Genomic DNA, 18995 nt, shown 5'->3' on the forward strand with positions numbered 1-18995 from the left:
ACTGTACCGTACCCACCCAGAGAGAGCAAGGACAATTGTGCTCTCTCGGGGCTCTGGCAGCTGATGGCAAGCTGCATGAGCGGGATTCAAACCAGCTACATTGTAAATTTAATATTGAGGAATATATTAAAGCTATAAAACAAACAAAACATGATAAAAACAAACCGAATATGTTAGAATTATACTTTTAGAATTAGATTCTTCTAAATAAGTATTTCACATTTAAGTGTCCCTTAATTGTTTTCGTATCTTTAATAATAATCCACAATGTAGAAAATTAATTACATAAAGAAATAAAGAAAATCACTGAATGAGAAGGTGTTTCCAAACTTTGAGCGGTATTGTATAACAATTAATTAAACAATTAAAATAAATAATATAACATAAATTAGATTTATATGTAATAAGTAACTGGAGTAACTGTAAAAAAAAAACAGTAAACAAAAAATAAAATAAAAATAAGTGGTGGAAATAAGGTTAAATAAATAAGTAAAGCATGTCTTGGCTCTGCTCCAGTTGTGTGAAAGATGCTGCTTGTCGTTTTTGTTGGGTGCACTGTTTCTACTTTTTGCTTGGCACATCATCCACTGCACTACTGGGAGCAGAGCGCTACAGTGGCCCGGGCGGCGCAGCGAGAGCTGTTATAAATGGACCGGGACCGCGCACTAATACTGCTGAGCTCTACACTCTCTCAAACCATGTCCTAAAAAACGTACTTAAGCACTTTCTGTCCAGCAGAAGAGAAGTGAGGCCAGTCAGCAACTCTAAACTCTGGCTAAGAGCCCGAGAGTCTCTTCCAGAAACTCAGTACAACCACCAGAGTCCATTTCCTGACCCAATAAGTGGAGGCTAACGAGGCTCTGTCTGCTGACCAATCAATCTGCTCTGCACAAGTCTCTCTATTTCTGCAGTGAGAGTGTCTATCTGTAATTAACTCTATATAACATTAGAATAAATACAACCAAATAAACATAACGTCAGTGATCAGTGATAGATAGATATTTTATTGATCCCAGAGGGACATTTTTGGAAATATCTGTAATTAACTCTATATAACATTAGAATAAATACACCCAAATAAACATATAGTCAGTGATAAATGAGAGTGTCTGGAAATTTCCAGAATTTCTCATTAGACACCTCAGTGAGAGTGTCTAGCTGTAATTAACTCTATATGACATTAATCATATACATCCAAATAAGCATTAATAAAGTCAGTGGTCAGTGAGAGTGTCTCCCTATATTTATAACTATATATAACATTAGAATATATAAACCCAAATAAACATAAAAAGTCAGTGATCAGTGAGAGTGTCTACCTGTAATTCTAACTATTTATAACATTAGAATAAATAAAACCAAATAAACATTAATAAAGTCAGTGGTCAATAAGAGTGTCTACCTGTAATTAACTCTATATAACATAAGAATAAATAAACCCCAATAAACATATAGTCAGTGATAAGTGAGAGTGTCTGGAAATTTCCAGAATTTCTTGTTAGACACCCCAGTAAGAGTGTCTAGCTGTAATTAACACTATATAACATTTGAATAAATAAACCCAAATAAACATTAATAAAGTCAGTGATCAGTGAGTGTGTCTACCTGTAATTATAACCATACATATTATTAGAATACTAAACCCAAATAAACATTAATAAAGTCAGTGATCAGTGTGAGTGTCTACCTGTAATTAACTCTGTATAACATCAGAATACACCCCAACTGCCAAATGCCATAATCTGCCCCGCCCTCACCCAACGCACAGTTTTTTTTTTTTCTGGGGTGCTTCGCTTGTAGTGAGAACATGATCTGGTCTCGATCAGACCCAGATATCAAATATACTTTTTTTATTTGAGATAAACTGCTGATAAGGTACAGTTTAATCTGATATATTAGCCAGATAATATACCGCTATAAACAAACACTGTCTCTTCTGCTTCACACTGTTTACACACTAAACAGAGGAGGCGATGTGCTCGTGTAGATTAGTGATGAGCGTTCTGGTGTGTTTAGGTTTTTATGCCCGTGTGAAACCAAACCAAAAGGGGGTGAAACTCTCCAAATAAACACTAATAAACTCACCAACTGATCCAGATCATTGAAACTTTCACAACTACAGGTGTGAAAACGCTCTTTTATACTCAGCAAATTAAGATCTTATTCAGAAATCCTTACCACCAAGCTTCGCTGTTTATAATAAAGTAAATAAAGGTTCCTCTATACGATTTATCATGCATTCTTTATTCCAGCACCTCATGTTGGCTTTATTTACCCTCAAACATTGAAGTATATACTAGCAATTTTAACCTATTAAAATGCTACACACTAAAAAAAAAAAATGTTCTTCTACAGGACACTTAGAGAAGCTGTCTGTTTTCTCTCTACTTTCAGATCAGTAAAATGAATCAACCCAAATTCTGCATGTTTGAAAATATACATAGAAAACTAGACAAACATATTGAAACTAAAAGTTTGGAGGACATGAACTGACTGATTTGTATTCGGGAAAATACTGATTTCAAAAAAGTTCAGGAAAGAGCCAATTTTATTATTTTATTCATTAAATTTAGACAGCTGAGATTTACTTGACTATTTTTCTATACTTTATATTACAATTACAATTATGATTATCAAACATGAAAGCTTTTATTGTAAATGCTTGAATCCTCAAGATTTAGGGGTGTAATGTCAGGCAAAGAATTGACAAAAATCCTGGGCTGTTAAGGCATTAAGTAATACCACTAATATAAATATAATTGCATTTTACATTCCTTACATCTATTCCTTTATTTACATTTAAATATCCACTATAAAAACTTTTAGAAGAACAAGTGCGACGAATCGCAGTTAATCACAAAATATTGTCATGATTAATCGGATATTTTGTTTTATTGGATGGCAATTTAATATGAGAGCACTGGTGTAGAATTGTTAGGACGGATGAAGGGGGTGGACGTAAGTGCAGAATAATTATATTTATTAAATTAACAAACTAAAACAAATTAACAAACAAACAAAATAAACCAAAGTTACACTGAATACAAAACTACAGAACACTAAACTTGAAAACAGGAATCTAAGAAACAGCATGAAACAAACCTGACCACGGACAGCAAACAAACCAACAAAAGACTAGACAAAGAAGGCTTGAAACAAAGGGGCTTATATACACAAGGAGGGAACAGGAAACTGGAAACACCTGAGGATCCATCAAGAGGGGGCGGGGTTACAAATAACTAATGACAGGGTGGGGCTAGGGCGGAGACAGGACCAAAAACACAACAGAAGCACATGGCTGGGAAACACATGACAGGTAAACAGAGGGGCAGGAGCACATGGGACCAAATGAGGGAGAAACACAAGACAGACATGGGCTGAAGTGTTACAAGAATAATAAAGGGATTTGAGTTAGGAGAACGTTCCAGCGTACCGTCTCTGCTGAAGAAGTCCGGACCCTCCTTCTTCAGGAGAACACTGGCCAGCTGAGCCTGACTGGCGAGGCAATCACAGTCCTGATTAAACCAAGACAGAATTACATTGCATTAAAGATCAGAGAAGAACCATCACTGGAAGCACATACCTTCTACCTACATGGTTTCAATTCAAGTAAGATTATAATAACTTTATGGTATTTCTTTGATAGTTAGCTTTTTGAGCTGAGAGCTGTCTGAGAGGAGAGCTCCAGAAATAATAAAAAAAAAAAAAAAAAAAAAAAAAAAAAAAACAATAGAAGAAATGTCAATGATTTCATGACTTAAAGAAAGTTTAGAAAAAGAATCAAAATCATTGTTCGCTGTTTTAATTCACTTAACTGCTGAAAAGCTGAGGAAACTTGAAAAATAAGGCATTTAAAAGCTGGGATACATTTAAACTTTAAAATCTGCTGATATTTTGTCAAGTACCATGTGATCTGTGTGGTGTTTGGACGTGTTCAGAATGTATACTTAACGATGGGTTGAGTGTAGAGTCGGCTTAATAAGTGAATTGGCTTACAAAGGCATGTGGTGTAATTCAATTTTAACATCACCATTGTGAAATCGTGATTTGGGCTCTCCTTACAGGCAACTGTTCACAGATATGGGTTCCTGGACAAGCTGAGAGATCCAGCTAACTTAGCTGTACAGTTTTTAATTATGATTTATACATTGTTTATTGTGATTTAAATAATATAAATGTATTATTTATTTAATGGCTAATGAACTGAACATTTAACAGACTCACGTTGAATTTCTGCATGATCTCATGTGTGGGTTTGTGGTACCACTCCTGGATGTTGATCTCGGGCTGCTGCTCCAGGTCCGAGGCGTTGGGCGTGCTCGTCTGACGCTTCACCTTCGAGTGCTTCGGCATCTCCAGCTCCTCAAAGCTCTTAAACTCTGGGATCCTTCAGACCAGAAAACACATATTACCACCTGAAAAGACACAAATATGGCCACACCCCTGTTCCTTACTAGTGTCACATAATGCCACCATTGTGTTGGTTAATGCTTCAAGTACATTTTTTTAAATGTCTTTAGATTTCATTAATTTTATGTTGGATAATGTTTTTTGGAAGAAATTAGTGTTATTTTTCTAGTTATCTATCGTATGATGCCACTTCCTGTTTGGGTCACTTCCGGGGGATTTCAGGAGCTGTTGTTTTGCTTGTCAGGAAGCTAGTCAAGCACATCAACCTCCATTCTATGGCAATGCCGTAAGTTTATCCAACAAAAGGGGTGTGTTTAAATTTAGCTGCTAAAGTTGCAGGACAATCTAACCAATCAGATTCATGATTTTCACTCCGGGGGCGGGGCCATAACTGTCTAACCCCTTCTCAGCAGCGCTGTGTTGAAGGTGCTATGCGTTGCTTAGTGTAAAACGGGGAGCATGCTGGATTAGTTTAATAGTTAGCGAACTATCATGGAATTGCAACAGTAAATGAGACAAATATGGTGTCAAATCCTTCAATGTGAAACTAATTCACAATAATCGGCCATTTGACTGACCTAGTTTTTGTGTGTACTTAATGTTTTGGCTGACCTGGCGTCTTGTAGGCATTCAATTGAGTGATATTGATTGAAGCATTGATTTTGTCATTTGTGGCTGTTGTATTTTTGGGCTGTTAATGTGCCTTCAGCTCATATAACTAAATCGAGACAGAGAATACATAGTTTTCTAATATAAATCTATGTGTACGTCGGAAAGTGGAGGCGGGGGGGATGTTGCAGAGGGGGTACCCACTATATTAACTGCATGCCACTAGATTTGGGCTCCCCTTATAGACAGCTGTACACATGCATTTCTGGACAAGCTGAGAGATAGATGTAGGGAACTGGTGGAGTGTGTGGAGTTTTACAGTGTTTATTGTTGAATAAAGGGGTGAATAAGCATGCGGTTATGAGTGCTGGCAGCACGCTAGGCATGTTAGCGGGGGTCTGGCTGAAGAAAACGCGGAGCATAAATAGGAACTGAGCAACTGGAACACAGATGAAAAGGTGAGACAGGAAGCGGAGGCTGGTTCTTACTCGGCCTCGTTGACACGGAGGAAATCCAGCTGTTCCACCACGGCTCCAGAGATCAGGGTCTGCGGGCGGCACACAAACACGCACAGCGGCGTTACAGAGACGGGCTGAGGAAAGAAAGCTCCACCTGAGCAGATGGGCCGTCTGCACCGCCGTGCCGCCTATATCAGCCGGCCATATGGGGAGTGACTAAATACGCCAGAGGATAGATATTCAGCGTGGCACCGGGAGCACAGCCCACACTGTGATTCCTGCCAACCTGCAGCCTTTCATACAGCAGAGAGAGATATGACAGCACTACACCTGCACCATAATAATCAGCCCGGCATCAGCGGGAGCATCTCTGAGCCTGTACCTGCATGAAAAACTGCTTCACCTTCCTCAAATACGTTTAATCAGGGTTTATTTATAGATATTTCATTAAAAAGGTATATGAATCCTATGGAATTTCATGGTTTTCTGCATAAATTCTACATCCAAGTCAAGGTATTTAAAAAAAAATATGTCACCTTCATTTACCCTTTGAACCCTAGGATGTTTTGGTGTGTTTTTCTCCGTTTTTGTCAGTTCCTCTTTCAGGTCTTATAACACAGTAATTATATCAGACAGACACACGCCCTGATCTCTTTTACTCCAGAAGCTATACGGCTGCTCAAAAATATAATCACTTAAAATGAATAAAATTTAAATATAATCACACCTAAGATATCTTTTTAAAAATGTTTAGACTAGAGTGTTTATGAGTTGAAAACATAAGAATATTGATGATTTGAGTTCATTACATGGCTTATTAATTATTACTTTGACAAAATACATGGAGAAACAGCATCAGGCAGAGTTATTTTTCTAGGATACATGTAGATTACTAAAAACCTGAGACTCAGAGCAGCCTATACCTTTTAGTTTTTTTTGTATCAGGACACACAAACAAAACTATATACAAAAATGTAAACTTTTTAGTCTAAATAAATAAAAATTAGTGCAAAATAACTCCTTTGGGTCATTGTCCTGTTGCACGACCCAACTTCTACAGAGTTTAAGTTGATGCACAGACACTCATATTATCCTGTAGAATATTTTTTAGAATATTTTACACTTGGGAACACATCTTCCCCACAATTATTGCAAGCTGGTCAGGACCTAATGCAGCAAAGCAGGATGAAATGTCTGTCACTCTGGGTTATTTCTTTACCTCATAGATGAGTCTCCATTGTGCTCTTGGGGTAATTTTGATTGGGTGCCCACTTTTGGCAAAAAGTAACCACAGTCCCAAATTGTCTCCATTTATAGATTGTTTGCCTTACTGTACACTGGTGAGTTTCTAAAGTATTTGAAATCATTTTGTAAAACTTTTCAGCTTCATTTAAGTCAACAATGTTTGATGCCGCACTCTTTTTGATGTGGCATGGCTCACATACACAAATCCTTCTTGTGTGGAGCAAAATCAAAAGGTTTGAGTCGTTTTTATCAGTCTAATTAGCTCCAGTCAACATCTCAAAACTAGTCAAAACTAAGTCATTAACACAAGGGTTAAAATAATTTTTCCACTACCACTATGGTTTTCTTTATGGTTGTTATCAATTAAGACATAAATGATCATAATATTTGTTTTGTTTTTATTTTAGTCATATTATATTTGTCAATACCTTTGAATTGGCATAGATGAAGATCAAATCACATTTTATGACAAATTTATACAGAAAACTATGAATTTCCAAATGGGTTAACATATTTTTTTATGCCACTGTAAGCTCCACTGAGCAACAGAGCTCTGTTGTCATGGTAGCAGACAGGTAGCAGGCACTTTCTATAGTATCCCAGGTGGTTGTTGTGGTACTCCATATGGTTGCTTGGGGGTTTGGTGGGCTGATGCATTTTTACCATTGCGACATACAGAAAGGGTGCACCCTATTCACGCTTATAGAGAAAAATGTGTGTGTTGAAGTAAAAACTAAAATTTTAAAATAAAAAAGTTCATTTAATAAGGAATAATTCAGATAAATGCTAAACATAAGACAAAATAGGAAACAATACAAAATATCATGCAAAATAATATATTAATTGGTGGCTTCTGACTTTCATTCACTATTAGCCCCACTAGCACATTTAGCCAAACTAATACTTTACTGACATTCTGTTACACAGAAACAGAGCCGGTCATTCAGAGCTTATCCGTGTTAAATAAACAGAGCTAATTCATGTAAAAGTGCTAATTAACCCACGGACACGCGGCTATGCATATTCAAACAAATGTGCTTATGAATAATATTTGAATTCATTTGGCTCCGTTTCTGATTATAAAGCAGCGCTAATGTTGATTTTAAATAAACAGAAGTCTTAAATAAATACCTGCAGTCTGTCCACGTGGACCTTTACCCCTCCGATGTTGCCCTTCTTAAACGAGGCCAGCATGTCCAACACGGGGTTAAAACGGCTCCCCCTAACAGAGCAAAACAGAAAAAGAAAAACAATAACTGTAGTTAGGCTCCGCCCACATCTTAGCTAGCTTTAGGGTATGTTGACAAAAAAACACCATTTAACCCTATTGGGAGCCTGTAGCCCTGAATCTGTTACTCTAGCTCTTCAGCAGCGGCCACAGGACACTGCCCACAGGACACTTCCCACAGGAAGCTGCCCACAGGACAAAGCTCACAGAACACTGCCCACATGATGCTGCCAACATGGTTCTGCCCACATGATGCTTCCCACAGGATGCTGCTCACAGGGCATTGCCCACAGGATGTTGGTGACAAGGTGCTGCCAACAGGACAGTGCCCTAAGGACGCTGCCCACAGAATGCTTTCCATAGGACACTGCCTACAAGACACTGCCCACAGGATGATGCTGACAGGGGATTGCCCACAGGACGCTGTTGTCAGGATGCTGTCCACAGGACAATGCCCACAGAACACTGCCCACAGGATGTTGCTAACAGGGCACTGCCCACAGGATGCTGCCCACAGGACAGAGCTCACAGAACACTGCCCACATGATGCTGCCATCATGGTGCTGCCCACATGATGCTTCCCACAGGATGCTGCTCACAGGGCATTGCCCACAGGATGTTGGTGACAAGGTGCTACCCACAGGACAGCGCCCTCAGGACGCTGCCCACAGGGTGCTGCCCACAGGGTGCTGTCCACAGTAGGCTGCTGACAAGGCATTGCCCAAAGGATGTTGGCGACAAAGTGCTGCCCACAGGACACTGCCCTAAGGACGCTGCCCACAAAATGCTTTCCATAGGACACTGCCCACAAGACACTGTCCACAGGATGATGCTGACAGGGGATTGCCCCCACGACGCTGTTGTCAGGATGCTGCCCACAGAAAGCTGCCCACAGAGCATTGCCCACAGGATGCTGCCCACAGGACGCTGCTCACAGGACACTTCCCACAGGATACTGCCCACAGGAGGCTGCTGACAGGAGGCTGCCCACAGGACACTGCCCACAGGACGCTGCCCACAGGGTGCTGTCCACAGGAAGCTGCTGACAGGGGATTGCCCCCAGGACGCTGTTGTCAGGATGCTGTCCACAGGACAATGCCCACAGAACACTGCCCATAGGATGTTGCTGACAGGGTGCTGCCCACAGGATGATGTTGATGGAATATGCTCAGTGCAGCAGTGGCACTAAGGTGTTTAAAAACTCCAGCAGCACTGCTGTATCTGATCCACTCGTACACACAACACAACCACCACTGTATATCACAATACCTACATTTAGAGCGTTACTGAGAGACTTTAATCTGCAACAAATCTTAAATCTCCCCCCCTTTTTTTGTTGGCTCCTCCCACGCTTTGTTTAATACTGTCTAAATGGAACAATCAGTCCTGTTTGTCAATTTTGTAAAACACAGAGGGGCGGATTGTGCCCAGTTTGCCCCAAAACTGGCACAAAAGACTGGGTACATCAGAACTCAGTGATCTACAGGCTCTCATTAGGCTGAGTGGGATTTCTGCCAGTGCTCTGCAGAACCAGCTGGATCAGAACACTGAGGATACAGCAACTCTGTAGCACTGAGTCTGATAGACTGTAGGTTGTATATGTGATGAAAGGATGGATGGGTGGGTGGAGGTTACAGATTGTAGTTTGTTTGTGTGATGGATGGATGGATGGATGGGTGGAGGTTATAGACTCTAGTTTGTTTGTGTGATGGATGGATGGATGGATGGATGGATGGATGGGTGGAGGTTACAGACTGTAGTTTGTGTGTGTGATAGATGGATGGGTGGGTGGAGGTTATAGACTGTAGTTTGTGTATGTGATGGATGGGTGGATGATGGGTGGGTGGAGGTTATTTACTGTAGTTTGTGTGTGTGATGGGTGGATGAATGGGTGGCGGTTATAGACTGTAGCTTGTGCGTGTGATGGATGGGTGGAGGTTATAGACTGTTGTTTGTGTGTATGATGGATGGGTGGGCGGAGGTTACAGACTGTAGCTTGTATGTGTGATGGATGGATGAATGGGTGGAGGTTATAGACTATAGTTTGTGTGTGTGTGATGGATGAATGGAGGTTATAGACTGTAGCTTGTGTGTGGGATGGATGGATGAATGGGTGGAGGTTATAGACTAGTTTGTGTGTGTGATGGATGGATGGATGATGGATGGGTGGAGATTATGGACTGTAGTTTGTGTGTGTGATGGATGGATGGACGATTGGTGGGTGGAGATTATAGACTGCAGTTTGTGTGTATGATGGATGGGTGGAGGTTATAGACTGTAGTTTGTGTGTGATGGATGGGTGGAGGTTGTAGACTGTAGTTTGTGTGTGGGATGGATGGATGAATGGGTGGAGGTTAAAGACTGTAATTTGTGTGTGTGATGGACAGGTGGAGGTTAGAGACTGTAGTTTGTGTGTATGATGGATAGGTGGAGGTTATAAACTGTAGTTTGTGTGTATGATGGATGGGTGGAGGTTACAGAGTCTAGTTTGTGTGTGGCATGGATGGATAAATGGGTGGAGGTCATAGACTGTAGTTTGTGTTTGTGATGAATGGATGGATGGATTAATGGGTGGAGGTTATTTAATGTAGTTTGTGATGAACGGGTGGCTTGATGGATGGAGGTTATAGACTGTACTTTATGTTATCCTCCCGGATAAGGACTAGGAACAGAGGCCGGCCGGGCATCTTCCAGCACTGCTTAATAAACTGCAGGGCGTTCTGAAATCAAACACAATTAAAAACAATCTGTGAATTAAACACTCAAAATATCACCAGTGTTCATTTACTAGTACAATTAGTTATAAAACCCTCTTAAAGTCTATACAATAACATTTAGAGAGAACGTCATAATATTCCTATCAAACTCTGGCATTTGCCGAGTAGCACCACAGCGCTAACTCTCGGAGTAAAGCGCAGCGACTCGGTTTTGATATATCAGCTCACAGACGCAGCCTTGTGCTGATCCACATCACCCTAGGAGTGATGAGGTGAAAGAGCGCCATCTACTGCACCCACCCAGAGAGAGAGCAAGACCAATTGTGCTCTACCGGGAAGCTGGTGGCAAGCTGCATGACTGGGATTCAAACCAGCTATCTCCTGATCATATAGTGCTTTTCCACTGATGTGGAAATTCATTTGGGATATCAGAAATTTATGGTGAATAATATTTTTCCAAGAACTTCAGTCTATTTTATTCTTATTTTATTGGAAATTCTGTACATTAAAGCAGCACTAGGTAGGATTTCCTTGATTTTTGATCTTTTTAAAGAAGTAAAATTACAGCTTGAATCTCACTGCAGCGCTGCATTGAGGTGTAATAGGAGGAATAGCGGTGCTCTTGTGTCTGTGCCGGAGCTCCTCCGAGCTCAAACCAGACTCTGTAAGTTTTCAGAGGCAGCCGCGACCAACGCTCGCGAGAACTGCGCCCTGCTTTCCGACCTTTAGTTCTAACAGTTCTACAAGGACTACTGGTTCATTCTTTACAAACTAACATACAGATACTCTGGAAGAAGCTGGAAAGAGACCGAATATGTCTGTGAAAGCTAGAAAACGAGAAAGAGAAACATTTATTACACTCTACAACTGTAGGGGGAGCCCACGAGCACAAAATCTCAATCCTACCTAGTGGAGCTTTAAGATTAAGCTATTAGAGAGTGTTAGATCAGTGTTACGGGAACTTCATTCTGAGCACTTGAATTTTATTTTGGATATTAAATCTGTGTTCTAAAGTTAAAACTATTAGGTGCAACATTTACATGGCCTGTCTGAATGATCAGCAGAATGATATTTGTGATGTTATTTATTCTAAATAAGGTGTGATAAAGTTTTAAAGGCCCGTTATGAACTTTAGAGAGTGGAGCTCCTCAGTGATCATTCCTCATCAGCCGCTCGGACGGACGGAGTCGACTGAGCTGAAGATCCTCCACCCATCTCCACTGAAGCGCAGCGTGCCACTCTCAATCCATCCTCCTCTACTAACCCCGACTGACTCTCGCGCCTCTCTCTCTCTCTCTCGCTCTCTTTCTCAGAGCAGCCAGTCGTGACATCACACCCGCTCACCTTGATGTCATCGATCAGCAGCATGACGTCCTGAGACAGGTAGAAGTCACTGAGATCAAAGACAATCGGGTAACACACCACCGTCTTCCCCAGGATCCGATAAATCTGCAGCGAGAGAGAGAGAGAGAGAGAGAGAGAGAGAGAGAGAGAGAGAGAGAGAGAGAGAGGAGAGAGAGAGAGAGAGAGAGAGAGAGAGCATTACTCACAACATGATTGATGACATAGTATCCTAGACATATATGTTCCCTCAGACGGTACATACAACAACCCATCTATTCTGAACACACACACACACACACACACACACACACACACACACTGACACAGCATACACAGATCCATCCATCATTTTTTAATCCGATGTAGAGCAGTATAAACTGTGACGTATATAAACTCTGCTATAAAAGCAGGGGAACGGGCAGGGGCCGTATCTGAACAATATTCCACTAACGACCGATTTTATCTGGACGCGTCCTTCAGACTTCAGCGTCCAAAGACTAACAGACACTGCCCGAGCACGCTGTCCACAGAGCAGCTGGAGAACCGGAGCAGAAATAACTACAGAGTTTCACTACTGCATCCATCCGCCCACCTGCACTACTTACCTACCTACCTACCAACCTACCTACCTATATATCCATCTACTTATCTATCTACCTATCCACCTACCTACCAACCTATCCACCAACCTGCCTGCACACCTGCCTACCTACCTACCTATCCACCTACCTACCTACCCATCTACTTACCTATCTACCTACCCACCTACCTATCTGCCTAACCACCTACCTACCAACCAACCTACCTACCTATCTACCTGCCTGCCTGCCTACCTACTTACCTACCTACCTACCTACCCACCCATCTACTTACCTACTCATCTACCTACCTGCCTACCCACCTACCTACCTACCCATCTACCTACAAGGCAGGGCTACACTTATAGTAATATGATTGCCAGACAGCCTCAGCTAAAACACTCCTGCACTGTACAGGCTGTGCTGTAAACTCAATGAAGGCAGTCTGAGATGCTCCTGGTCCTGGTGTACTGACCCCTGGTGTAGTGGTTCCTACTGAACAGATTCTGGTGATCAATTTTGACTTCATTTTTATACATGAGAAGGAAATTGTGGAACTATGGTGTTTGTGTCTTTACAGTAATATTTCAGACCAGATACCATTCAATGAGACTCATTCGCTGGTTGGTGCGCCGTCAACGATGCCAGCAGGGAGCAAGGACCCCTCAATTGGGCATAACGATCAGACCCTTATCAAGTTAGCTACAACCCATACAACACATATTAAACCATCTACACACAATTACATAGAGATAAAGGTTTTAGATGTGCTAGAACGGTGTGTGTGTAGGTGTGTGGAAGTTTGTGTATGTGTGCGTATAGTGAAGGGGGTGGGCTTCTAAATTGTTGCCATGACAACACCTCCAAGACTCTCCTTTCATTGTCTGCGGTGTTTGTGATTCGGGAAGCGAACAAACAAGCTCTTTATTTGATGTTTTTTTTTATTTTATTCTTGATCTTTATGAAACGTCTTTATATCAGGTTGACGTCTCCCGAGCCCAACTCATCTCTTGTTTACGTGACTTTCTACGAAGAAAAAGTGAAAGGAACGCTTCACTGCTTATAATTAAATTACTTAAAATGTTTTTTTTTAGAGAAGGTACTGAATACACTGTAGATGCAAAAGTATTGGGATGCCTCTTCTTTTATTGTTTCTTCTGAAATCGAGGGTATTACAAAGAGTTCATCCAGCTTTTGTTGAAGTTAGTAGTGTTAGTGTTTGTAAGATCAGGATGCTTGTGTATTACACCACAAAAGAGTCTAAAAGTGCTTTCCTCACTGCCCTATAAAAAGGCTCCAAGAGGCTACTGTACAGTTGGGTAGTGTACCTCCTGGTGAGAGATCGCTGACTGTTAGGCAAGTCTCTATAACACACACAAACACGTTTAACCCAGTTTACAGACTTTGAGATGGGGCCAGATGATGTTTTGACCAATTAAACCACTATTTCTAGGACATCCATTAGCCAGTTGCTGTTGACTTGATTTATTGTTGTATTATGAACAAGAAACCTGGACTGCTTGATAGCTTGGAACCATATTGTCTTAAGTGATCTGAAGATGGCTGTGTTTAAGTATAGAGGACTTGTAATGAGCACATCAATCCTGCCTGTCTTTTCTGTGGAATGAGACACTTCCCCAACCACTGGTGTGATGATCTGATCTGGGGAGCCTCACATACGACAGTCTGTCACCCCTAGTAGTGATTTAAGCCAGCAGATGACATGTCTCTCTGATCCAAACCATCACTGATTGTAGAAACTTTACACTAGAACTCGAGCAGTTTGGACTGTGTGTCTCTCCACTCTTCCTCCAGACTCTGCTCCCTTGATTTACAAATTAAATGTAAAATTTACTGATGATCAGTGATGGTTTGGATAAAGAGACATGTCATCTGATGGTGTTGATCCACTGTGTTTTATTATCAAGTCTAAAGCTTTAAATCTTACAGCACTTCATGTATTCCTCTGCTGACAACTTTTATGGAGATGTGGATTTCATTTTCCAGCAGGACTTGGCACACTTAATACATTGCCCACACTGCCAAAAGTACCAATTGGTCTTATATTATATACAATTTTTTTTTTATGTTTGGGTTTTCATTTAGAAGAAATAAACGCTTAAAATAGAACAATCTGTGTGTTTAATACATCTATATCAGGGGTGTCCAAACTTCGGCCCGCGGGCCATTTGTGGCCCGTTTCCTTTTTTGGAGCGGCCCGCAAGGTATTTTAGAAATAGAATGAAAGTTGGCCCGCTGTTAAGCAGGTTTTTACAATGTGAGATTCAAACTTTGAACGCTAGGTGTCAGAAATGGGCCAAAGGGTCTAAAAGCAGAGAGAGTGCGCATTTCTAGCGCAGAAAAACGGGCCAAAGAATCTAAAAGCAGAGAGGTAGCGCATTTCTAGCGCAGAAAAACGGGCCAAAGAGTCTAAAAGCAGAGAGAGTGTGCATTTCTAGCGCAGAAAAACAGGCCAAAGAGTCTAAAAGTGTAGAGAGAGTGTGCATTTCTAGCGCAGAAAAAACGGGCCAAAGAGTCTAAAAGCGGAGAGAGTGCGCATTTCTAGCGCAGAAAAACAGACCAAAGAGTCTAAAAGAGGAGAGGGTAAAAGTTGCCGTAATTAAGGAGTTTAATATTAAGAGACATCATGAAATTAAACATCAATTTGAAAAATCTTAGTTTACACAACACTGTCAAAGATAAAGATAGTAAGTCAAGTAAAATGGTGTGTAAATGAAATAATCAGGAAAAAAGTATTATTTAAAGTGTTTTTTCATTATTTGTTTTATTACAGAGTCTGTGGCCCGTGACTTCACATATATTTCGCCTTCTGGCCCCCAACAAAAAAAGTTTGGACACCCCTGATCTATATGATATACATTACTGAAATAAAGCAATTTTTTGTGATGCATTAATATATATATATATATATATATATATATATATATATATATATATATATATATATATATATATATATTAATGCATCACAAAAAAATTGCTATATATATATATATATATATATATATATATATGTATATATATATATATATATATATATATATATATATATATATATATATATATATATATATATATATATATAAAGCTTTATTTAATTCCAATAGTAATAAATGTGAGTGTGCTGTATGTTGACTGTACTTACCTTACAAGTTCCAATGCAGCCCACTGGCCTATCTGGACGCCCACTAAGGCCCAGCTTCTTATTGACTGCGAGGAAGCGGTATGCCTGGAGGAACACACACACACACACACACACACAGATATAAAACACATTTAGTATGTGCAACCTGATGCAGAATGTCCAGCTACATGCTGATACACAGCGTCCAGGGCAGTCTGACAGCTGGAGTTGCCCGATGTGTGCAGCGGACTCCCCACTGCAGAGGAAGACAGAAGGCAGTGGTGTGAATGCTAACAGTGGAAAGACAGAAAGATCAATATAAACACTCTCACACACACACACACACATTTATATACACACACACACATACAGAGAGAGAGAGAGACACACACACACAAACGTGGACACTCACAGGAGATACGTCTTCACTTTACACAGCAACACAAAGCTGCAGCTGCAAAGGTGATTCACCACAACCAGGGGCGATACTCTCTCGCCCTTTCCCTTCCTCTCTCTCTCTCTCTCTCTCTCTCTCTCTCTCTTTTCCTCTCTCTCTCTGTATTTCACACACACTGCAGCAGCACAGTGTCCGGGGGTCCGCTCGTACACCCATCCCCCTCATTCCCATCCACCAAACTGCTCTACATACACCAACACTCACGCCTCTCTGTGAGTTTTGCTTTAGGCGTACGCTGTCAGCATTCATTTAACAGCCCCCCCCCCCTCCAGCCTGCGCTTACACCTCGCCACCACTAGGTGTCTCTGCAGCATCTATAAAAAAAAAATATAAAAAAAAGAGAAAATAAATAAATAAAAACACTCAAACGCAGAATCAGAGCGCGCTCCTCGCCGTGGAAGCACTCCGCCACAGCGGCCCTGACGCCGGCACGTCTGGTTCAGGGTGTAAATTGCTCAGAAGATAACGGTGATGCGCAGGCTGCTGAGGGAAAGCACTGCCGCATCTCCACCTGACTGTGAACAGAATAGCAAAGAGGAGAAAACGCATCCGAGCAGAGCTTTCCCCGTCTAATCACACCTGCACCCAGACAAACACCCAGACATCTAAACATCACGCCTTACAAAAGCACCACAATCTGCATTTTCCATATTGGAATTAGATACATAGACTTTTAATGAACTCGAAATACTCAATGGCATCATTAGTACTTTGAGTTTAAGCAATGCTTTTTTGTGTGTTTTTAGATTAGTTTTTAGATCTATAAATTTCAGGTTTAAAAAATATGATTCATACATTTTCTGATTAAAAAATATATATATATATATATGTATATATATATATATTTATATATATATATACACATATATATATATATATATATATATTTTTTTTTATATATATATATGTTTAATGCATTTTCAGACAAATATGATCCATAAATTCAAATGTATTTTAAGAAAAAAAAAAATCACCAAATTAATTTAGGCCAGTTATAAAACTTTTGGTAGGTAGATTTAAATGTATGTGCATGAACATGTTTAAAAGTAACCTTTATAATTCTGGACTTGTTTCATCAATATTTTTTTATATGAACATAATTTTTTATATGAAAATTTATGGATGTGATTTTTGTTCTCAATTCTAAAATGTTATGAATGTGATTTTTTATTTCTGAAAATTTACGGTTGCAATTTTTAAATAAAAAAATGTATAGATTTTTTAAATTCTGAAATTGTATGGATGTGACTTTTTATTAAAAATAAATATTGTTGGATTTTTTTATTTTTTTATTTTATCGATCATAACTGTTTTTTTTTCTGAAAATGTATTTAAGATGTTTTGCAATGTATTTTTTTAACTAAAAAACAACAAAAAAACTGTTAAAAAACTGTTGTGTAATTCATAGATTTAAATTTTACTGTTGTTATATAAAAAGAAATGTCAAAATTACGAAATAAGTCATAATTTTCAAGAATAATAAGTTTTTTGAAAATTATGTAAAAACTACGAGATATAAGCTATTATTTTAACAAATTATGTTATAATTATGAGCAAAAAGTAGGTTTATTTACACTGCTGTGCCAGGCAGGTTCAGCAGGGCCACCTAAAGTCTGAGGTATTGAGTAAAAACTCGTCTCTCCCAGTAAAAACAGCAGCAGACAGAACCGAACAGAACAGAACAGAACAGTCTCCTACACCTGAATCTGATCCACACTGTATCACAACACACCACTGATACTGACAGCAGCTACAACATCTAATACACAGCCTGTTCCTCCCTACAGCATATATACATATACATATATCACAGTCTCCTGCAGAGCGAGGGGGGGTGGAAGGGGGGGTATATATATATACAGCTCTGGGAAAAAATAAGATACCAAAAAGTATGAGTTTCTTTCATTTTACCAAATTGAAAATATCTGGAATATAATTAAAAGGAATATGGATGATCACAAGCCATCAAACCACCAAACTGAACTGCTTGAAGTTATCCAAAAGCAGTGTGTAAGACTGGTGGAGGAGAACATGATGCCAAGATGCATGAGAACTGTGATTAAAAACCAGGGTTATTCCACCAAATATTGATTTCTGATAACTTTTACTCTTTTATTCAGTTTTACAAATATATTTCTCTGCTCAAACAGCACCTCCTGCACCTCCACTATCCACAGTTATGTGTTACAGTGGAGTATTAGTGTATTTTTTTAGATGGTTCACTCCTGCACTGTAACTCTGTGATCTGAATTTTCCATTTTTTTAATCAAGTAATGTAAATGAGAAGCACAGAGCTCAGCTAATCAATAACTACATTCACTGCCAACAATTTATTCCTACTGACTAACGTTATTGATGAAGTTGATTGGATGCTGCAATTCTACTCATCAGCACTCAAACCTTTCCTGTATTTTAACACAACACAGCCAAAAGAGCTCCAGTATGTGCTTTCACCAAAAGCCTAAAATAGATCTAATATTTGTGCAGAAATTTGTTATAATTATTTCAATTTAAACTGTCATCAGCCATTGTTCTTTTAATAATTAAGAAATAAAGTGTGAAATAAAATTAAGCTACAAAACACGAGAGGGAGTGCTATAATGTGTTATATGTATTGGCTGAGTACTATAGATCAGCACAGCAGAGCCAATATTACACGTTATAGCACGAACCTTGAGTGTATTATTGCAATTATACCACAGTTCAATTATCACTGTTTATCGAAAGAAAATACGACCTGTTTGGTTATAAAAACAGTTCCATTGCTGCTCTGCTGTTTGTAGCTGTGCTGTTTGGCTTGTAAG

The 18995-nt window shown here is 39.7% G+C and overlaps 1 protein-coding gene across 3 annotated transcripts in view; it reads right to left on the reverse strand.

Moving 5' to 3' along the window:
- Positions 1 to 18995, reverse strand: part of phkb (phosphorylase kinase, beta) — a 180534-nt gene that overhangs the window by 35028 nt on the left and 126511 nt on the right. For all 3 annotated transcript variants that reach the window (XM_049471148.1, XM_049471149.1, XM_049471150.1), the window contains 7 exons: positions 15756 to 15839; positions 12012 to 12116; positions 10588 to 10670; positions 7854 to 7944; positions 5508 to 5566; positions 4225 to 4387; positions 3434 to 3515 (listed from right to left, as the gene is read on the reverse strand). In XM_049471148.1, coding sequence (XP_049327105.1) covers positions 3434 to 3515; positions 4225 to 4387; positions 5508 to 5566; positions 7854 to 7944; positions 10588 to 10670; positions 12012 to 12116; positions 15756 to 15839 — 667 coding nt within the window. The remainder of the gene's footprint in view (positions 1 to 3433; positions 3516 to 4224; positions 4388 to 5507; positions 5567 to 7853; positions 7945 to 10587; positions 10671 to 12011; positions 12117 to 15755; positions 15840 to 18995) is intronic.

The sequence above is a fragment of the Astyanax mexicanus genome, chromosome 23 (genome assembly GCF_023375975.1).
Source record: "Astyanax mexicanus isolate ESR-SI-001 chromosome 23, AstMex3_surface, whole genome shotgun sequence".
Lineage (NCBI taxonomy): Eukaryota > Metazoa > Chordata > Actinopteri > Characiformes > Acestrorhamphidae > Astyanax > Astyanax mexicanus.